General features: G+C 46.0%; 2 protein-coding genes across 17 annotated transcripts in view; one reads left to right on the top strand and one right to left on the bottom strand.

The window, feature by feature from the left end:
* Window positions 1–10499, bottom strand: part of SLC25A21 (solute carrier family 25 member 21) — a 584350-nt gene extending 573851 nt beyond the window's left edge. The window contains exon 1 of one of the 2 annotated variants that reach the window (XM_073554205.1): window positions 10290–10499. Coding sequence is in view for 1 of the 2 variants with exons in the window: in XM_073554202.1 (XP_073410303.1) it covers window positions 9936–9938 (3 nt within the window). In the remaining variant the exon portion in view is untranslated. Of the gene's footprint in view, window positions 1–9935; window positions 10068–10289 lie in introns of those variants that run through there. The other variant, XM_073554202.1, reaches the window with a different exon arrangement.
* The window catches only part of MIPOL1 (mirror-image polydactyly 1), a 606483-nt gene continuing 592367 nt past the window's right edge, over window positions 9896–24011 (top strand). For 10 of the 15 annotated variants that reach the window (XM_073554200.1, XM_073554193.1, XM_073554192.1 and 7 more), the window contains exons 1-2: window positions 9896–10024; window positions 12527–12597. The gene's annotated coding sequence lies outside the window, so the exon portion shown is untranslated. The remainder of the gene's footprint in view (window positions 10025–12526; window positions 12598–24011) is intronic. The other 5 variants (XM_073554201.1, XM_073554194.1, XM_073554188.1 and 2 more) reach the window with 2 other exon arrangements.

Here is a 24011-nt window from a genome sequence, read left to right as displayed (position 1 = left end):
TCTGTAACTGCCACCAATATAGGGCAATGGTAAGCCCATGCATTTTTAACAAAGAATTAACCCCTTAGGCCTCTTTCACACATCAGGTTTTCGCCGTCAGGCGCGATCCGGCGCTTTTGACAGAAACCGGATCCGGCGAAATGCAATGCCGGATCCGGTTTCCCCATTGACTTGCATTTGCGCCGGATCGCGCCGGATGGCCATGCGTTTCATCCGGTTTTCGCCGGATCCGGCAATGTGTCGCGATCCGGCGTCTGGAAAAAACAGCTACTGTAACGTTTTTTGTCTCCGGCGTAAAAGCCGGACACGCCGGATCCGGCGCGTCCGGCTTTTTCACACAATGAAAGCCTAAGAGCGCCGCAATGCGCCGGATCCGGCGAAAGCCGGATCCGGTTTTTTTGGTCTGAGCATGCTCAGTAGCTCTGCCCACAAGACATATATAAAAGCAAGACAGTGGGACCCACAGCCACACCCAACATGCCACCCAAGAAAGCAACCAAGCGCAGCAGGAGAAGGCAGGAGACCACTGCAGCACCATCAGCACCACCACCATCCCAAATGGAGCAGCAAATGGAACATGCTGAGGAGGGGAGGCCAGCAGCAGATGAGAGACGGTAATTATCAAATCACCCATTCCTCCAAACTAGGGCTATTGAATATCAAGATATTCATTGGCCCTTTGTTTCTCTTTATTCAACAGCCGCCCAATAGATGCAGCAGCAGCAGCAGCAATGGCAGCAGCTGGAACACCACCCACAGGCATGGAGTGTGTCCACCAGGAAGACAGCACATCATCTTCTGGGAGCCCTCCCTCGCATCGTCAGCGTTTGACGGTAAGTTTTTATTTCCAAAATCCATCATCTCTGTAATATATGTCTATTCATTGCCTTTTATTTCAAAACAGGATTCACAAGATGAAGAGGAGCTCCCAGAAGAAGAAGGAAGGGGTGGACAGACACCTGGAGTGGGCTCACAATTGGTAAGTTTTTTGCATCAAACGCAGAAACACAACATCACACTACACACAACACATAGAAAACAATGTTCTGCAGACCACACACAGCAAACAAATGCCTACATCCAAAGACATAACATTTTTTGTTTTCTTCTCTAGTCTTCCCAATCTGGTGCTCGGCCAAGAGGTCCTCGCAGTGCCTCCCAGGGTCGTCGGCGACAGCAACGCGGCGGTCACCAGCGTGTAAGTATAAATATTTTTGCTTTGTTTTTTTGCACTTTTTATTTCATTTCTTTTGTGGAGGCTAATTATGTTATTTTTGTCTTTTTCTTTAACAGCCTTCACAGCGTGCTCCCGACTCTGACGGTGAGGATGGAGGACTCGATGTGGACCACCTCATCGATCTCGTCCGAGAAAGGGAGCCGCTCTGGAATATGGCTGACCGCCGCCACGCTGACCTTATCGTTACCCGATGACTCTGGGAGGAAATCTGTTCGCTCCTTGTGGGCCGCTGGGAGGACCTCGATGTTCGGGCCCAGATTACAGAGCGTAAGTATATACAGTACCAGTTGCTTGATGTAAACCAGTGTTTCCCGAACTCCAGTCCTCGTGGTCCCCACGGATCATGTGTTCAGGATTTCTATTTACTATGGAAATCCTGAAAACATGACCCCTGGGGACCATGAGGACTGGAGTTTGGGAAACACTGATGTTGTATACTAACCACTTTGTCCTTTCTCGTTTCAAGGAACAGAATTGTGAATCGGTGGCGGTCTGTGAGGGATCGTTTCAAGAAGGAGTTCAATAAAGAGATGCGGGCCCCGAGTGGATCTGGAGGACGCAGGAGCAAGTACAAGTACGCAGAAGCCCTGTCGTTCCTCCGGGAAACAATGGTCACTAGAAGGTAAATATTACACACCACATGTGAAAAAAAATGTTAGATGTAAATTTTTTTTTTCAGCCAGGGCCATACCATGTCACTATTTTAATTGTTTTTTTTTCTCTTTATTCCACAGCACGGTGAGCAGCACTCGGGAGCCTGCACGATTGGACCCTTCTGAGGCGATCCCTGAGGAGACCGGCACAGAGGGACACTTCGACCTCCCCGGTACATCTGCACCTTCCCAGCCTTCCCACACATTCGACCCATCTGTCCCATCCACCAGCACAGGAGCATCGTGGCCGCCTACATTACATGAAGCTGCTGGTGAGGAGATCGCTTTCCCTTTACCCCACCCTTCTGCCCCTGCCACCTCTAGTACACCTGCGGGTACTGGGCGGCAGCGGCAGAGGGGTCAGGAAAAGACTTATGCGCCAGAGTTCTTGCATCTGAATGCATCTTTCCAGAACTGTCTAAAAGTCTTGTCAGAGCAAATCTCCACAGGCTATCAGCAGATCAACTCCAGCATTCTGGAGGTGAAGACACTTCTGCAAACCATGCATTCAGAAGCAAGATCTTCGCCAAACCACACCTTTTTCAGGTCTGTTGTGGAGTGCATGGAAACGCTCTCTCCTGCCCAGCAGATGCATGTAATGCATTCATGCCACGCTGCTCTCCAGCAAGTTACCTCCCAACCTCCTCCTCCCACCACAGTAGTTCCTCCACCTGCACCCCCTCCAGCCACTTTCCATCCTCCCCCTCCTATTACATCTACACCCCCTCCAGCCACTTTCCATCCTCCCCCTCCTATTACATCTACACCCCCTCCAGCCACTTTCCATCCTCCCCCTCCTATTACATACCATCCACCTCCCCAGCACCATCCACCTCCCCAGCACCAGCAACCTCCCCAGCACCAGCAACCTCCCCAGCACCAGCAACCTCCCCAGCACCAGCAACCTCCCCAGCACCAGCAACCTCCCCAGCACCAGCAACCTCCCCAGTACCAGCAACCTCCCCAGTACCTGCAAACTCCCCAGTACCTGCAAACTCCCCAGTACCAGCAACCTCCCCAGTACCAGACATCTCCCCACTTCCAGCAACCTGCCCCGTACCAGACATCTCCCCACTTCCAGCAACCTGCCCCGTACCAGACATCTCCCCACTTCCAGCAACCTGCCCCGTACCAGACATCTCCCCACTTCCAGCAACCTGCCCCGTACCAGACATCTCCCCACTTCCAGCAACCTGCCCCGTACCAAACTCCTTCCCCATACAACTTGCCATCAACATCATCTGCTCCTACAGTCCCTGCCCAACCCTCCACTCCACCACCCACCACCTCTTCTGCTTCCCACATGTCCACCCATTCTGTAGTTTTTTCCACACCTTCACCTCTAACTGTTCCTTCCCCACCACGATCCCAGTCCTCTCTCCACACTCCCAGTGTCGAAGTGTCCCGCAGCCCCTCCAGCAGTATTTCCACCACACACTACACAGATTTATAATGTGTGTATTTAAATAAAAATGACCAGTTTTATGGTTTCAAAGCTTTATTAAACAAGTTTATTAAAATTTTAAAAAAGTTTACTAAAAAAAACATTTTTCAATAAAAGTTAAATTATTTTACACTGGTTGTCTGTCATTGCTTTCTGCGGCGAAAAAGGTTAAATACAGGGTATTTAAAAGGTGAAATGGTATTCAAAACTAGGTATATAACTGTGGGTAAATTTTAGCTTTTTGCCACAGTTGTGTTCCTGGTTGTGTTTGAAGCAAAGTATTTCACCTAAAAAGTTGTGTTTATTGTTGGTGATTTCCTAACAATGTACACAACTTTTGTTAAAAGGTGAAATACTTTGCATAAAACACAACCAGGTACACACCTGTGGCCTAAAGCTAAAAATAGTAAGAGCATGACAAGATAGCCAACTTTGGTTGGCAAAGGTATATACTGTTGGTCCACAAGGTACACAAGTTTGGTTAGGGCACAAATCTTTCACACTCTGTCATCCTGCCAGTGTACTCTGCCATCCTGCCAGTGTACTCTGCCTTGAGGTGACATAAAGTATATTGCAAAATTGTCCCTCATTACTGAAACCGTCACAGAACTTCTAGTGGTAATGTCATGGTAATCTTGCAAGGTGGTTTCTTCAGAGGTGTCCTCAATGGAAATGGGTTCCTTGCAGATAACAAAATTGTGGAGTACCACGCACGCTTTGATCACCTCGTCCACAGTTTCTGTCTTGAGGTTGATCGCCATTTGGCTGTCAGAATACCAAAGGTACATTCAACCATTCTTCTTGCTCTTGTGAGGCGGTAATTAAAAATGCGTTTTGGTCTTGTCAATCCTCTGCTAGAATACGGTTTCAAAAGGTGTTCTGACAGCTGGAAGGCTTCATCCCCTACACAGACAAATGGCATAGGTGGACCAGATGTTTGCGGCAGCGGTCTAGGTGGTGGGAACTGGAAGGTGTTTCCATACAGTTTACGCCCCATGGCAGACAGTTTGAAAACTTGAGAGTCATTGGAGCGGCCATAGGCCCCAATATCAACCACAATAAATTTGTATTCCGCGTCAGCGATGGCCATGAGGACAATTGAAAAATATTTCTTGTAATTGAAATATTCCGATCCCGATCCAGCTGGCTTTACAATGCGGATATGTTTCCCGTCCACAGCGCCCAAGCAGTTTGGAAACTGACATATCTGTTGAAACTTGTCAGCAATTTCAATCCACCTCTCTGTTGTGGGCTCTGGTAAAAACTCTTCAGCTAAGGAGTCCCACAGTGCACGGCATGTGTACTTCACAATTCCAGATATGGTGGAAATCCCGAGTCTGTACTGGAAATGCAGTGACGAAAGGGATTCTCCAGTTGCAAGAAATCTGTGGGGAATTAAAAAACAATAAATTAGTTTTAAATCACAGCATTACATACCAAAACTGACCTATAACACTTGGAGATACAAACTACCACCAACAAGATTGCAGTGAAAGTGTGCTCTGATGCGAGCATATCCAATAAATGTGGCTTACCTTAAAGTCACCGTCAGACGCTCTGCGGGTGAAACAGAGAAGCGGCAATAGGTGTCCGCTTTTCTTATGAGGTGTGCAATGCGCTCCACCAAGTAATCAAAATTCTCCATTTTCATCCGAACATATCCAAAAAATTTATCCGGGTTTCGTCGAAGGTCCATGCAGAGTGTAGAATAGACCCCACGCGTCATTCTCTTGGCTGTGATGGGGTGGATCCACAAACGTCGTCTACGATGCCTGATGCGCTGCTGTCTCGCTCTCTCCTTCTCCAGAACAATCACCCTCAAACGATTCGCCTCCGCTATAAAATCCGCCAAATTCTTCAAAATATTTCCAATGACAACATCCATCTTCGCCAGTAACTTGCTCTTCTCTCCAACCTGCACTTTCTCCTCTACAACCTGTCAAAGAAGGGCTGTAGGAACATGCTATAGTTTTCCAGTAGCCAATCCCGTTCGGAAGGCCACAAGGGTCAATTTTAAAAACCGGATCCTGCGTAATCCGTCGAAAAACGGATAGAAAAACGGATGAACCGGATGAGACGGATCCGGTTTTGTCTGTCAAGAAAAAGACGGATCCGGCAGAAAACCGGATCCGTCACATCCGGTTTTACGAAACATTTGCCGGATCCGGCGTTCCGGCACGACGCCGGATCGCGCCTGACGCCGAAAACCTGATGTGTGAAAGTAGCCTTAAAATAACAACTACAACTCCCAAATTTTGCACATCAACCCTCATCTAATTATTAGTCACGGACATATAAAACAACGTTGAAATTAAATGCTTTACTGAATGTAAACCATGTGTCATTTCATGTCGGGTTGGGGAATTATTTGATAGAAGTCGGCAATTTAATTAGCGGCTATTCTATGAAGAACTCTGTGAAATATATATATACATATATATGTTTTTCACAATGACATTTGTGTATATATATATATATATATATATATACACACAGTGGGGAAAAAAAGTATTTAGTCAGTCAGCAATAGTGCAAGTTCCACCACTTAAAAAGATGAGAGGCGTCTGTCTGTAATTTACATCATAGGTAGACCTCAACTATGGGAGACAAACTGAGAAAAAAAAATCCAGAAAATCACATTGTCTGTTTTTTCTTCATTTTATTTGCATATTATGGTGGAAAATAAGTATTTGGTCAGAAACAAGCAATCAAGATTTCTGACTCTCACAGACCTGTAACTTCTTCTTTAAGAGTCTCCTCTTTCCTCCACTCATTACCTGTAGTAATGGCACCTGTTTAAACTTGTTATCAGTATAAAAAGACACCTGTGCACACCCTGAAACAGTCTGACTCCAAACTCCACTATGGTGAAGACCAAAGAGCTGCCAAAGGACACCAGAAACAAAATTGTAGCCCTGCACCAGGCTGGGACGACTGAATCTGCAATAGCCAACCAGCTTGGAGTGAAGAAATCAACTGTGGGAGCAATAATTAGAAAATGGAAGACATACAAGACCACTGATAATCTCCCTCGATCTGGTGCTCCACGCAAAATCCCACCCCGTGGGGTCAGAATGATCACAAGAACGGTGAGCAAAAATCCCAGAACCACGCGGGGGGACCTAGTGAATGAACTGCAGAGAGCTGGGACCAATGTAACAAGGCCTACCATAAGTAACACACTACGCCACCATGGACTCAGATCCTGCAGTGCCAGACTTGTCCCACTGCTTAAGCCTGTACATGTCCGGGCCCGTCTGAAGTTTGCTAGAGAGCATTTGGATGATCCAGAGGAGTTTTGGGAGAATGTCCTATTGTCTGATGAAAACAAACTGGAACTGTTTGGTAGAAACACAACTTGTCGTGTTTGGAGGAAAAAGAATACTGAGTTGCATCCATCAAACACCATACCTACTGTAAAGCATGGTGGTGGAAACATCATGCTTTGGGGATGTTTCTCTGCAAAGGGGCCAGGACGACTGATCCGGGTACATGAAAGAATGAATGGGGCCATGTATCGTGAGATTTTGAGTGCAAACCTCCTTCCATCAGCAAGGGCATTGAAGATGAAACGTGGCTGGGTCTTTCAACATGACAATGATCCAAAGCACACCGCCAGGGCAACGAAGGAGTGGCTTCGTAAGAAGCATTTCAAGGTCCTGGAGTGGCCTAGCCAGTCTCCAGATCTCAACCCTATAGAAAACCTTTGGAGGGAGTTGAAAGTCCGTGTTGCCAAGCGAAAAGCCAAAAACATCACTGCTCTAGAGGAGATCTGCATGGAGGAATGGGCCAACATACCAACAACAGTGTGTGGCAACCTTGTGAAGACTTACAGAAAACGTTTGACCTCTGTCATTGCCAACAAAGGATATATCACAAAGTATTGAGATGAAATTTTGTTTCTGACCAAATACTTATTTTCCACCATAATATGCAAATAAAATGAAAAAAAAAACAGACAATGTGATTTTCTGGATTTTTTTTTCTCAGTTTGTCTCCCATAGTTGAGGTCTACCTATGATGTAAATTACAGACGCCTCTCATCTTTTTAGGTGGTGGAACTTGCACTATTGCTGACTGACTAAATACTTTTTTTCCCCACTGTATATTCTATTGTGTATATATCTATTCTTTCTTTCTTTCTTAAACCTGTCAGTGTGAGTTTACTGTATAGCGAACTGCTGAATTGCCGGCTTTTCTAAATGACACTGGGTGCATATTTCTCGCAAGTCACATGTGTGGTCCGTGTGTAATCCGTATTTTTTGCGCACCCATAGACTTGCATTGGCGTATTACGGGCATAGTACGCTGACAATCGCAGCATGCTGTGATTGGCACGGACCATAGAATACGCCCGAGAAATATACGGCTGTTGGGAGCTAACCCATAGAGAATAATTTGTCCGTGTGTACTGCGTGGTTTTTACGCCTCTCACTCATCCGTATTCCTCTCTTGTGTGACCCCGGCCTAAGGGCACACACTGAGCTCTGCTGCATGGATAAAAAACAGACAAAAAAAGTGCACACAGCTCTATGTGAATAAAAAGCGCACACGGCTGTGCAGTGTGGATATAAAGTGCACACGGCTCTGCTACGTGAATATAAAGCGCACATGCTCTGCTACGTGGATAGAAAGCACACACGGCTCCGGTACGTGGATAGAAAGCACACACGGCTCCGGTACGTGACTATAAAGCTCACACGGCTCCGGTACGTGACTATAAAGCTCACACGGCTCTGCTACGTGAATATAAAGCTCACACGGCTCCGGTACGTGACTATAAAGCTCACACGGCTCTGCTACGTGAATATAAAGCTCACACGGCTCTGCTACGTGAATATAGAGCGCACACGGCTCCGCTACGTGGATAGAAAGCGCACACGGCTCTGCAACGTGAATATAAAGCGCACATGGCTCTGCTACGTGGATAGAAAGCACACACGGCTCCGGTACGTGACTATAAAGCTCACACGGCTCCGGTACGTGACTATAAAGCTCACACGGCTCCGGTACGTGACTATAAAGCTCACACGGCTCTGCTACGTGAATATAAAGCTCACACGGCTCCGGTACGTGACTATAAAGCTCACACGGCTCTGCTACGTGAATATAGAGCGCACACGGCTCCGCTACGTGGATAGAAAGCGCACACGGCTCTGCTACGTGGATAGAAAGCGCACACGGCTCTGCTACGTGGATAGAAAGCGCACACGGCTCCGGTACGTGACTATAAAGCTCACACGGCTCTGCTACGTGAATATAAAGCTCACACGGCTCCGGTACGTGACTATAAAGCTCACACGGCTCTGCTACGTGAATATAAAGCTCACACGGCTCTGCTACGTGAATATAGAGCGCACACGGCTCCGCTACGTGGATAGAAAGCGCACACGGCTCTGCAACGTGAATATAAAGCGCACATGGCTCTGCTACGTGGATAGAAAGCACACACGGCTCCGGTACGTGGATAGAAAGCACACACGGCTCCGGTACGTGACTATAAAGCTCACACGGCTCCGGTACGTGACTATAAAGCTCACACGGCTCTGCTACGTGAATATAAAGCTCACACGGCTCCGGTACGTGACTATAAAGCTCACACGGCTCTGCTACGTGAATATAGAGCGCACACGGCTCCGCTACGTGGATAGAAAGCGCACACGGCTCTGCTACGTGGATAGAAAGCGCACACGGCTCTGCTACGTGGATAGAAAGCTCACACGGCTCCGGTACGTGACTATAAAGCTCACACGGCTCTGCTACGTGAATATAAAGCTCACACGGCTCCGGTACGTGACTATAAAGCTCACACGGCTCTGCTACGTGAATATAAAGCTCACACGGCTCTGCTACGTGAATATAGAGCGCACACGGCTCCGCTACGTGGATAGAAAGCGCACACGGCTCTGCAACGTGAATATAAAGCGCACATGGCTCTGCAACGTGAATATAAAGCGCACATGGCTCTGCTACGTGGATAGAAAGCACACACGGCTCCGGTACGTGGATAGAAAGCACACACGGCTCCGGTACGTGACTATAAAGCTCACACGGCTCCGGTACGTGACTATAAAGCTCACACGGCTCTGCTACGTGAATATAAAGCTCACACGGCTCTGCTACGTGAATATAGAGCGCACACGGCTCCGCTACGTGGATAGAAAGCGCACACGGCTCTGCTACGTGGATAGAAAGCGCACACGGCTCTGCTACGTGGATAGAAAGCGCACACGGCTCTGCTACGTGGATAGAAAGCGCACACGGCTCTGCTACGTGGATAGAAAGCGCACACGGCTCTGCTACGTGGATAGAAAGCGCACACGGCTCCGCTACGTGGATAGAAAGCGCACACGGCTCTGCTACGTGGATATAGAGCGCACACACGGCTCTGCTACGTGAATATAGAGCGCACACACGGCTCCGCTACGTGGATAGAAAGCACACACACGGCTCTACTACGTGGATTTAAAGCACACACACGGCTCTGCTACATTCACACCATACAAGCAGCAGAACTTTTCCTCACACACACCTGTAAACACCGCACCACACATCTACACACACTGCGCAGGCTGTGACTCCTCCCACACACATGACTCACCATATGGCGATGACGTCACCACAGGTCCTTCACCCGGCAGGATGCCACGGAGCAGTGATTACTCTCTGACCGGTGAGGACTTTCTACCAGTGAGTATTCCTCACCTCTCCTAGTGCACAGCACACGCCCCACCCTGTGGGGTAGTAGGATTCCTATTCAGGGCTTGATGGGAGTTGTAGTCACACACGTGCAGGCTGGTTAGTGCTCCTCTGTGTGGCCATAGCTGCTGCATGTGCACATGTGACCCGTGTGTGATCCCTGCTGTGGTGCTCCAGACCCCACAAGTGAGGGCAGTACGTCTACAGACGACCCCATACATACCGGTGGCTGCCAGTCACATACATGTCCACATACCCATTAGAGTCTATGGTTCTGTACACTATGGTTCTGTTTCAGTGTGTCCGAAAAAATCAGCGCGACTTGTCCATCGGTATATCGGATCAAAGTTGCCCATACCAAGTCTATGGGTCACTGATCATCCCGGCATCACACAGGGTGTCATCAGTGCACAGTCCATGTATAGGCTGCAACTAACACTGCCAAATACGGGAAAAGCTTTACAAAGGATCTATCCTTCCATACATGAACATCACTGATGGTGGAAACGCACCAAAGTGTAAGCCCTTTTAAAGGGAATCTGTCATTAGGATCAACCCTCCTAGGCTGTCTATGTAGGCATGTAGGTCATAGGAAGCTGACTAAGATGATACCTTCATATCTGTGATCTGATGTTTTATTCCAGAGAAAGACACATTTTTCTCATATGTAAATGAGCTGCTCAGATCTATGGGCCGGACATAGATCTCCCCGAAAATATGCCTCCAGAGATTATTTTACATGAAAGGAGGTGTTACCAGTGTGAGACATGTAATGACTGACAGTCTGCTCTCCTGATCTACATGTCTCACACTGGTAACACCTATTTTCATGTAAAATAAGCTCTGATGTCAGATTCTCGTTGAGAGCTATGTCCGGCCCTTAGATCTTAACAGCTCATATTAAGAAAAATGTGGATTTCTCTGGAATAAGACATCAGATCACAGATATCAAGGTGTCATATTATTCAGCTTCCTATGACCCACATGCCTATATAGACGGCCTAGGAGGGCAGATCTTACTGACAAATTCCCTTTTAAGCTTAAATTACAAAGTGACTCAGGTTGTGCAGCCAAACATCTCTGTGTGCCACTGCTACATCGCTATTGCAAAAGAATGGCGAGACAGAAAAGCGCAATAGGGTCTTATCCACGTTACAAAGGAAGGAATAAAACAAGAAACTTGCTCACCTGGTTAGTATGAGATAAGCGCATATAGTCTGGCGGCTGCTGCAGATCCACAAGTCCTCAAGGACGAGAAGAAATCATGCATTCAATGGGAATTTGCAGTAAAAACTCTGTGCTGCTGCAGAGATAAATTCCAGGAGAGAGATGTCTTAGATTCACAGTGGCTTTATTCAACGCGTTTCAGGGGTCTCATGCCCCCTTCATCAGGAAATACCACACAGATGTACAGGCATCACAAGTATATATAGTTCTGAGAGGACGCTGAGTTTCAAAAAAATGAGCGCCAAGAGATCAGATGACACAATGTCAACACACAGTCCGTGTAAGGGCTCATACTCACTTGCGAGAAACTTGGTCGAGTCTCACACGTCAACACCCGGCACTGCCGCCGCCACTCGGATCGGAGCGTTCAGCTGCATGCATTGCTATGCAGCCGCCCTCTCCGATCTGTGTGCTGGCGGCAGTGCCGGGTATTGACCAAGTTTCTCGCAGTATGAGCCCTAATAGCGAAAGTCTTCTTGTAGCCTATGGCTTAAAATTATATTTTTCCTGAAGGACTAGCCCCTGTCATGTCATCAGTGTTGGTTTGTGCCCTGGATCCACATCAGTCTCCAGACAAAAGACACCACAGAACCATTCTGTGTACAGCACCACTTCATCTGGTTGGGCAATGTTCAGATCACCATAATATGGCTGTGTGCATGATGTATGAGGAGAGCTAGCAGTGTCACGTAAAGGGAATCTGTCAGCAGAATGTTGCTATGTAATTTGAGAGCAGCATAATATAGAGCAAGAGAGCATGACTCCAGCAATGTGTCATTTACTGTTCTGCTTGGTGCACCTTTTATAGAATTCCTCTTTTCTCTGATGTAGATCTAGCAGAGTTCAAATACTGAGCTGTGCATAACCCCGCCCACTCCCTTGATTGGAAGTTTCCTGTGTACAGTGTCAGGAAAATGCCAATCAGTGGTGGGGGCGGGGTTATACGGGTTATCTGGACTGGTCTGCACTGAAACAGTCCTGCAGTGATGATGATCTCCTACTGATAAAATACTGATTGTATTGAAACTACAGCCACAAAGCCTAACAAGTGACACATGCCTGGAATCAGGCTCTCTTGCCCTATATTATGATGCTCTCTAATTAAATGGAAAAACCAGCTGACAGTTGTGCACAGTTTTATGACCATTAGATGGGTATGGTTCTTTATGTCTGTTAGAATGTTGCAGAAGGAGTTATTATCAACATTTGCTGAAAGTGATTATTACAATTCTCTCAATATTAATTATTCTGTCTCTCCATTACCAGCAGTAATAAAGCAGACGATGTACGGAGAGTAAAACAGAGCCGAAGATCTGATTGACAGTCACTATTGAGAGGTACGGCAGAACACGCTGTCTTTTTGTATGAATATAAAAGGTGATTTGTTTTTTTGGACAGATGGACCCAATACCATTGTCATACCTTGGGCGAGATCCTTCCTTTTGCATATATGCCACAATGTATCGCAAACAAAAACTGAGAGGTAAAAAAAATGATGGTGGTATATGCTCAATCGTGGGAATGAATGAGAACCATGAACCAGTAAACAAGGAATTTTACCCCGGTTTGCTTTCTATGCCGCTAATTCTATGTATTATTATGCTGCTAATTTGTCTATGTGACATTTCAATTGATGTATTGATATACCTGCATGATTGTACCTTTATTGGTTTTTTGAGAATTTCTCTTCTTTATACCATAGACTATCTTAAGCATTCAATAAGGAAAGTATTTCCTATCAATCAGTAATGATGAGAATGCTTTTATAAGCACCAATAGCTTAAGGAACAGTCCTTCTGGGACAATTTTGAGAATCCATCTAAAAGAATTGTTATTTTGCGAGAATTCTTACTAAGAAGCTTAGTGACTTATTATATCGCACACACTGATGTGGATGCATTTTTTTGTCTGTCTGTTCATTGTTGCACGTGCACTTTTATTAGAAACCTAGTGTTTCTTTTTAACTAAGTATTGAAATAAAGTAGATTAGTTTTATGTGTTTTTGGTAAATATCCAACTAGCTTGCTATATATAAGCTGATTTTGTGTAGAGCGGATGTTTATAATGCATCCTCTGTGACGCTCTGCACATGTTTGTTCCCAGTTAGAAATCCTTAGCAAATTGTATGCACTACAGGATTACTGTATGGCCATGCACAAGGTGGGGGCTTACCATAGGCTTTATGCCACTTGTATGGAACATGCTGGATCTGGCCGGCCGCAGTGACCTGCATGGGCAAAGCTGACTGAGGAATGGACAGTTTGCACCAGCAGCTCAACCTTGTGTCTGATGTGAATAGTCAAAGATCAGGAGAGCACCTCCCCCCCCAGCAAGTCTATATTATGGTGCACAGTGTTATGTCTATAGAGGATGGAGGATAACCATAAGGCCGGGGTCACACTTGTGAGTATGATGCGCCACCACTCGAGACTGTAGCGGTCAGCTGCATGTATTTCAATGCAGGCACAAAGTCCGATCCAAGTGTCTGAGAGACTCGTGCATCACACTCGTGCAAGTGAGACCCCGGCTTAAAAATATTTGTAGTAATTTTATGTACAACCACTGAGCAATTAAGCTAGCACAATAATTAGCCTGAAGTGCACATCTCACAGTGACTGGAAGATTTATTACTTTTTTGCAAATACAATGATGCACCAATGTTTTCTGATTATCAGAGAGCCCATAACATGCTTTTGCGCTTCTGTTGTTGTCTAGGGATGAGTTTGTGTTATCAAAGGTTTTTATTCAAGTAAGTAACCCTGGCATTATAGCGGTGATACTGTGAGGTGAGCTGCTCTGACTTAGTGGTGATACATTGAGGTGAGCTGTTCTGACATAACAGTGATGCTGTGAGGTGAGCTACTCTGACATAACGGTGATACTGTGAGGTCAGCTGCTCTGACATAACGGTGATACTGTGAGGTGAGCTTCTCTGACATAACGGCGATACTGTGAGGTGAGCTACTCTGACATAACGGCGATGCTGTGAGGTGAGCTGCTCTGACATAACGGTGATACTGTGAGGTGAGCTACTCTGACATAACGGTGATACTGTGAGGTGAGCTGCTCTGACATAACGGTGATACTGTGAGGTGAGCTGTTCTGACATAACGATGATACTGTGAGGTGAGCTGCTCTGACATAACGGCGATGCTGTGAGGTGAGCTGCTCTGACATAACGGCGATGCTGTGAGGTGAGCTGCTCTGACATAACGGTGATACTGTGAGGTGAGCTACTCTGACATAACGGTGATACTGTGAGGTGAGCTGCTCTGACATAACGGTGATACTGTGAGGTGAGCTGTTCTGACATAACGGTGATGCTGTGAGGTGAGCTGCTCTGACATAACGGTGATACTGTGAGGTGAGCTGCTCTGACATAACGGTGATACTGTGAGGTGAGCTGCTCTGACATAACGGCGATGCTGTGAGGTGAGCTGCTCTGACATAACGGTGATACTGTGAGGTGAGCTACTCTGACATAACGGTGATACTGTGAGGTGAGCTGCTCTGACATAACGGTGATACTGTGAGGTGAGCTGTTCTGACATAACGGTGATACTGTGAGGTGAGCTGCTCTGACATAACGGTGATACTGTGAGGTGAGCTGCTCTGCCATAACGGTGATACTGTGAAGTGAGCTGCTCTGACATAACGGTGATACTGTGAGGTGAGCTGCTCTGACATAACGATGATACTGTGAGGTTAGCTGCTCTGACTTAATGATACTGTGAGGTGAGCTGCTCTGACATAACGGTGATACTGTGAGGTGAGCTGCTCTGACATAACGGTGATACTGTGAGGTGAGCTACTCTGACATAACGGCGATGCTGTGAGGTGAGCTGCTCTGACATAACGGTGATACTGTGAGGTGAGCTACTCTGACATAACGGTGATACTGTGAGGTGAGCTGCTCTGACATAACGGTGATACTGTGAGGTGAGCTGTTCTGACATAACGGTGATACTGTGAGGTGAGCTGCTCTGACATAACGGTGATACTGTGAGGTGAGCTGTTCTGACATAACGGTGATACTGTGAGGTGAGCTGCTCTGACATAACGGTGATACTGTGAGGTGAGCTGCTCTGACATAACGGTGATACTGTGAGGTGAGCTGCTCTGACATAACGGTGATACTGTGAGGTGAGCTGCTCTGACATAACGGTGATACTGTGAGGTGAGCTGCTCTGACATAACGGTGATACTGTGAGGTGAGCTACTCTGACATAACGGTGATACTGTGAGGTGAGCTGTTCTGACATAACGGTGATACTGTGAGGTGAGCTGCTCTGACATAACGGTGATACTGTGAGGTGAGCTGCTCTGACATAACGGTGATACTGTGAGGTGAGCTGCTCTGACATAACGGTGATACTGTGAGGTGAGCTGCTCTGACATAACGGTGATACTGTGAGGTGAGCTGCTCTGACATAACGGTGATACTGTGAGGTGAGCTGTTCTGACATAACGGTGATACTGTGAGGTGAGCTGCTCTGACATAACGGTGATACTGTGAGGTGAGCTGCTCTGACATAACGGCGATGCTGTGAGGTGAGCTGCTCTGATATAACGGTGATACTGTGAGGTGAGCTGTTCTGACATAACGGTGATACAGTGAGGTGAGCTGCTCTGACATAACGGTGATACTGTGAAGTGAGCTGCTCTGACATAACGGTGATACTGTGAGGTGAGCTGCTCTGACATAACGATGATACTGTGAGGTTAGCTGCTCTGACTTAATGATACTGTGAGGTGAGCTGCTCTGACATAACGGTGATGCTGTGAGGTGAGCTGCTCTGACTTAATGATGCTGTAAGGTGAGCTGCTCTGACTTAGTGGTGATACTGTGAGGTGAGCTGCTCTGACATAACGGTGATACTGTGAGGTGAGCTGCTCTGACTTAGTGGTGATACTGTGAGGTGAGCTGCTCTGACAACATAATGGTGATACTGAGCGTTGATTTACTGTGACATAACGGTGATGCTCTGAGATGAGCTGCTCTGACATCATAATGTGATACTGTGAGGTGGGCTGCTCTGACATCATAATAGTGATACTGTGAGGTGGGCGGCTGTGATATCATAATGGTGATACTGTGAGGTGAGCTGCTCTGACATCATAATGTGATACTCTGAGGTGAGCTGCTGTGATATCATAATGGTGATACTGTGAGGTAAGCTGCTGTGATATCATAATGGTGATACTGTGAGGTGGGCGACTGATATCATAATGGTGATACTGTGAGGTGGGCGGCTGTGATATCATAATGGTGATACTGTGAGATGAGCTGCTGTGATATCATAATGGTTATACTGTGAGGTGAGCTGCTGTGATATCATAATGGTGATACTGTGAGGTGAGCTGCTGTGATATCAAAATTGTGATGCTGTGAGGTGGGCGGCTGTGATATAATAGTGATACTGCGAGGTAGGCTGCTGTGATATCATAATGGTGATACTGAGAGTTGATTTACTGTGACATAACGGTGATGCTCTGAGATGAGCTGCTGTGATATCATAATGGTGATACTGTGAGGTGGGCGGCTGTGATATCATAATGGTGATACTGTTAGGTGAGCTGCTGTGATATCATAATGGTGATACTGTGAGGTGAGCTGCTGTGATATCATAATGGTGATACTGTGAGGTGGGCGACTGTGATATCATAATGGTGATACCTTGAGGTGGGCGGCTGTGATATCATAATGGTGATACTGTGAGATGAGCTGCTGTGATATCATAATGGTTATACTGTGAGGTGAGCTGCTGTGATATAATGGTGATACTGTGAGGTGAGCTGCTCAGACATCATAATGTGATACTCTGAGGTGAGCTGCTGTGATATCATAATGGTGATACTGTGAGGTGAGCTGCTGTGATATCATAATGGTGATACTGTGAGGTGGGCGACTGTGATATCATAATGGTGATACTGTGAGGTGAGCTGCTGTGATATCATAATGGTGATACTGTGAGGTGAGCTGCTGTGATATCATAATGGTGATACTGTGAGGTGAGCTGCTGTGATATCATAACGGTGATACTGTGAGGTGAGCTGCTGTGATATCATAATGGTGATACTGTGAGGTGGGTGGCTGTGATATCATAATGGTGATACTGTGAGTTGAGCTACTGTGATATAATGGTGATACTGTGAGGTGGGCGGCTGTGATATCATAATGGTGATACTGTAAGGTGAGCTGCTGTGATATCATAATGTTGATACTGTGAGGTGAGCTGCTCTGACATCATAATGTGATACTGAGGTGAGCTGCTGTGCAGACCTAACGGTGATACTGTGAAGTGGGCGGCTGTGATATCATAATGGTGATACTGTGAGGTGGGCGCTTGTGATATCATAATGGTGATACTGTGAGGTGAACTGCTGTGATATCATAATGGTGATACTGTGAGTTGAGCTGCTGTGATATCATAATGGTGATACTGTGAGGTGAGCTGCTCTGACATAACGGTGATGCTGTGAGGTGAGCTGCTATGACTTAACAATGATGCTGTAAGTTGAGCTGCTCTGACTTAGTGGTGATACTGTGAGGTGAGCTGCTCTGACATCATAATGTGATGCTGTGAGGTGAGCTGCTGTGATATCATAATGGTGATACTGTGAGTTGAGCTGCTGTGATATCATAATGGTGATACTGTGAGGTGAGCTGCTGTGATATCATAATGGTGATAGTGTGAGGTGAGCTGCTCTGACATCATAATGGTGATACTGTGAGGTGAGCTGCTGTGCAGACATAACGGTGATACTGTGAGTTGAGCTGCTGTGATATAATGGTGATACTGTGAGGTGGGCGACAGTGATATCATAATGGTGATACTGTGAGATGAGCTGCTGTGATATCATAATGGTGAAACTATGAGGTGAGCTGCTGTGATATCATAATGGTGATATTGTGAGGTGAGCTGCTGTGATATCATAATGGTGATACTGTGAGGTGAGCTGCTCTGACATCATAATGTGATACTATGAGGTGAGCTGCTCTGACATCATAATGGTGATACTGTGAGGTGAGCTGCTGTGATATCAAAATGGTGATGCTGTGAGGTGGGCGGCTGTGATTTCATAATGGTTATACTGTGAGGTGAGCTGCTGTGACATCATAATGGTGATACTGTGAGGTGAGCTGCTGTGATATCATAATGGTGATACTGTGAGTTGAGCTGCTGTGATATCATAATGGTGATGCTGTGAGGTGAGCTGCTGTGATATCAAAATGGTGATGCTGTGAGGTGGGCGGCTGTGATTTCATAATGGTTATACTGTGAGGTGAGCTGCTATGACATCATAATGGTGATACTGTGAGGTGAGCTGCTGTGATATAATGGTGATACTGTGAGGTGGGCGGCTGTGATATCATAATGGTGATAATGTGAGGTGGGCGCCTGTGATATCATAATGGTGATACTGTGAGGTGGGCGGATGTGATATCATAATGGCGATACTGTGAGGTGGGCGGCTGTGATTTTATAATGGTGATACTGTGAGGTGGGCGGCTGTGATATCATAATGGTAATACTGTGAGGTGAGCTGCTGTGATATCATAATGGTGATACTATGAGGTGAGCTGCTGTGATATCATAATGGTGATATTGTGAGGTGAGCTGCTGTGATATTATAATGATGATACTGTGAGGTGAGCTGCTGTGATATCATAATGGTGTTACTGTGAGGTGGGCGGCTGTGATATCATAATGGTGATACTATGAGGTGAGCTGCTGTGATATCATAATGGTGATACTATGAGGTGAGCTGCTGTGATATCATAATGGTTATACTGTGAGGTGAGCTGCTGTGATATCATAATGGTGAAACTGTGAGGTGGGCTGCTGTGATATCATAATGGTGATACTGTGAGGTGGGCTGCTGTGATATCATAATGGTGATACTGTGAGGTGAGCTGCTGTGATATCATAATGGTGATACTGTGAGGTGGGCGCCTGTGATATCATAATGGTGAAACTGTGAGGTGGGCTGCTGTGATATCATAATGGTGATATTGTGAGGTGAGCTGCTGTGATATCAAAATGGTGATACTGTGAGGTGGGCGGCTGTGATATCATAATTGTTATACTGTGAGCTGTGATATAATGGTGATACTGTGAGGTGAGCTGCTGTGATGTCATAATGGTGATACTGTGAGGTGAGCTGCTGTGATATCAAAATGGTGATAATGTGAGGTGGGCACCTGTAATATCATAATGGTTATACTGTGAGTTGAGCTGCTGTGATATCATAATAGTGTTATTGTGAGGTGAGTTGCTGTGATATCATAATAGTGTTATTGTGAGGTGGGCGGCTGTGATATCATAATGGTGATACTATGAGGTGAGCTGCTGTGATATCAAAATGGTGATAATGTGAGGTGGGCACCTGTAATATCATAATGGTTATACTGTGAGTTGAGCTGCTGTGATATCATAATAGTGTTATTGTGAGGTGAGCTGCTGTGATATCATAATTTTGATACTGTGAGGTGAGCTGCTGTGATATCAAAATGGTGATACTGTGAGTTGGGCGGCTGTGATATCATAATGGTTATACTGTGAGCTGTGATATAATGGTGATACTGTGAGGTGAGCTGCTGTGATATCATAATGGTGATACTGTGAGGTGGGCGGCTGTGATATCATAATGGTGATACTGTGAGGTGAGCTGCTGTGATATCAAAATGGTGATACTGTGAGGTGAGCTGCTGTGATATCATAATAGTGTTATTGTGAGGTGAGCTGCTGTGATATCATAATGGTGATACTGTGAGGTGAGCTGCTGTGATATCATAATGGTGATACTGTGAGGTGGGCTCCTGTGATGATATAATGGTGATACTGTGAGGTGAGCTGCTGTGATATCATAATGGTGATACTGTGAGGTGAGCTGCTGTGATATCATAATGGTGATACTGTGAGGTGGGCGCCTGTGATGATATAGTGGTGATACTGTGAGGTGAGCTGCTGTGATATCATAATGGTGATACTGTGAGCTGAGCTGTTGTGATAACATAATGGTGATACTGTGAGGTGAGCTGCTGTGATATCATGATGGTGATACTGTGAGGTGAGCTGCTGTGATATCATAATGGTGATACTGTGAGGTGAGCTGCTGTGATATCATAATGGTGATACTGTGAGGTGGGCTGCTCTGACATCATAAAGTGATACTGTGAGGTGAGCTGCCCTGACATAACGATGATGCTCTGAAGTGAGCTGCTCTGACGTCATAATGTGATACTGAGGTGAGCTGCTGTGCAGACATAACGGTGATACTGTGAGGTGAGCTGCTCTGACATAACGATGATACTGTGATGTGAGCTGCTCTGACTTAACAATGATGCTGTAAGGTGAGCTGCTCTGACTTAGTGGTGATACTGTGAGGTGAGCTGCTCTGACGTCATAACGGTGATACTGTGAGGTGAGCTGCTGTCATATCATAATGGTGATACTGTGAGTTGAGCTGCTGTGATATCATAATGGTGATATGGTGATACTGTGAGGTGGGCGCCTGTGATTTCATAATGGTTATACTGTGAGGTGAGCTGCTATGACATCATAATGGTGATACTGTGAGGTGGGCGGCTGTGATATCATAATGGTGATACTGTGAGGTGAGCTGCTGTGATATCATAATGGTGATACTGTGAGGTGAGCTGCTGTGATATAATGGTGATACTGTGAGGTGGGCGGCTGTGATATCATAATGGTGATAATGTGAGGTGGGCGCCTGTGATATCATAATGGTGATACTGTGAGGTGGGCGGATGTGATATCATAATGGCGATACTGTGAGTTGGGCGGCTGTGATTTTATAATGGTGATACTGTGAGGTGGGCGGCTGTGATATCATAATGGTGATACTGTGAGGTGAGCTGCTGTGATATCATAATGGTGATACTATGAGGTGACCTGCTGTGATTTCATAATGGTGATATTGTGAGGTGAGCTGCTGTGATATCATAATGGTGATACTGTGAGGTGGGCGCCTGTGATATCATAATGGTGATACTGTGAGGTGAGCTGCTGTGATATCATAATGGTGATACTGTGAGGTGAGCTGCTCTGATATCAAAATGGTGATGCTGTGAGGTGGGCGGCTGTGATATCATAATGGTGATACTGTCAGGTGGGCGGCTGTGATATAATAATGGTGATACTGTGAGGTGAGCTGCTGTGATATCATAATGGTGATACTATGAGGTGAGCTGCTGTGATATCATAATGGTGATATTGTGAGGTGAGCTGCTGTGGTATAATAATGCTGATATTGTGAGGTGGGCGGCTGTGATATCATAAAGGTGATACTGTGAGGTGGGCTGCTGTGATATCATAATGGTGATACTGTGAGGTGAGCTGCTGTGATATAATTATGGTGATACTGTGAGGTGAGCTGCTGTGATATAATTATGGTGATACTGTGAGGTGGGCTGCTGTGATATCATAATGGTGATACTGTGAGGTGAGCTGCTGTGATATCATAATGGTGATACTGTGAGGTGGGCGGCTGTGATATCATAATGGTGATATTGTGAGGTGGGCGGCTGTGATATCATAATGGTGATACTGTGAGATGGGCGGCTGTGATATAATGGTGATACTGTGAGGTGGGCGGCTGTGATATCATAATGGTGATACTGTGAGGTGAGCTGCTGTGATATCATAATGGTGATAATATGAGGTGAGCTGCTGTGATATCATAATGGTTATACTGTGAGGTGAGCTGCTGTGATATCATAATGGTGATACTGTGAGGTGAGCTGCTGTGATATCATAATGGTGATACTGTGAGGTGGGCTGCTGTGATATCATAATGGTGATACTGTGAGGTGAGCTGCTGTGATATCAATGGTGATACTGTGAGGTGGGCGGCTGTGATAGCATAATGGTGATACGGTGAGGTGAGCTGCTGTGATATCATAATGGTGATACTGTGAGGTGGGCGGCTGTTGTATCATAATGATGATACTGTGAGGTGGGCGGCTGTAATATAATGGTGATACTGTGAGGTGAGCTGCTGTGATATCATAATGGTGATAGTGTGAGGTGAGCTGCTGTGATATCAAAATGGTGATACTGTGAGGTGGTCGACTGTGATATCATAATGGTTATACTGTGAGCTGTGATATAATGGTGATACTGTGAGGTGGGCGGCTGAGATATCATAATGGTGATACTGTGAGGTGAGCTGCTGTGATATCATAATGGTGATACTGTGAGGTGAGCTGCTGTGATATCATAATGGTGATACTGTGAGGTGAGCTGCTGTGATATCATAATGGTGATACTGTGAGGTATGCGTCTGTGATATCATAGTGGTGATACTGTGAGGTGGGCGGCTGTGATATCATAATGGTGATACTGTGAGGTGGGCGGCTGTGATGTCATAATGGTGATACTGTGAGGTGGGAGGCTGTGATATCATAATGGTGATACTGTGAGGTGGGCGGCTGTGATATCATAATGGTGATACTGTGAGGTGAGCTGCTGTGATATCATAATGGTGATACTGTGAGGTGGGCTGCTGTGATATCATAATGGTGATACTGTGAGGTGGTCGACTGTGATATCATAATGGTGATACTGTGAGGTGAGCTTCTGTGATATCCAAATGGTGATACTGTGAGGTGGGCGGCTGTGATATCATAATGGTTATACTGTGAGCTGTGATATAATGGTGATAATGTGAGGTGAGCTGTTGTGATATCATAATGTTGATACCGTGAGGTGAGCTGCTGTGATATCATAATGGTGATACTGTTAGGTGGGCGCCTGTGATATAATGGTAATACTGTGAGGTGAGCTGCTGTGATATCATAATGGTGATACTGTGAGGTGGGCGGCTGTGATATCATAATGGTAATACTGTGAGGTGGGCGGCTGTGATATCATAATGGTGATACTGTGAGGTGAGCTGCTCTGACATCATAATGTGATACTGTGAGGTGAGCTGCTGTGCAGACATAACGGTGATACTGTGAGGTGAGCTGCTGTGATATCTTAATGGTGATACTGTGATGTGAGCTGCTGTGATATCATAATGGTGATACTGTGAGGTGGGCGGCTGTGATATCATAATGGTGATACTGTGAGGTGAGCTGCTGTGATATCATAATGATGATACTGTGAGGTGGGCGGCTGTGATATCATAATGGTGATGCTGTGAGTTGAGCTGCTGTGATATCATAATGTTGATACTGTGAGTTGAGCTGCTGTGATTTCATAATGGTGATACTGTGAGGTGAGCTGCTGTGATATAATGGTTACACTGTGAGGTGGGCGGCTGTTATATCATAATGGTGATACTGTGAGGTGAGCTGCTGTGATATCATAATGGTGATACTGTGAGCTGTGATATAATGGTGATACTGTGAGGTGGGCTGCTGTGATATCATAATGTTGATACTGTGAGGTGAGTTGCTGTGATATCATAATGGTGATACTGTGAGGTGGGCGGCTGTGATAGCATAATGGTGATACGGTGAGGTGAGCTGCTGTGATATCATAATGGTGATACTGTGAGGTGGGTGGCTGTTGTATCATAATGATGATACTGTGAGGTGGGCGGCTGTAATATAATGGTGATACTGTGAGGTGAGCTTCTGTGATATCATAATGGTGATACTGTGAGGTGAGCTGCTGTGATATCAAAATGGTGATACTGTGAGGTGGTCGACTGATATAATGGTTATACTGTGAGCTGTGATATAATGGTGATACTGTGAGGTGGGCGGCTCAGATAT

The sequence above is a fragment of the Dendrobates tinctorius genome, unplaced genomic scaffold (genome assembly GCF_039654945.1).
Source record: "Dendrobates tinctorius isolate UK_male_01 unplaced genomic scaffold, ASM3965494v1 ptg000208l, whole genome shotgun sequence".
NCBI lineage: Eukaryota > Metazoa > Chordata > Amphibia > Anura > Dendrobatidae > Dendrobates > Dendrobates tinctorius.
Note: the sequence above shows the minus strand (reverse complement) of the source record. Positions and strands in the feature narration are given on the sequence as shown.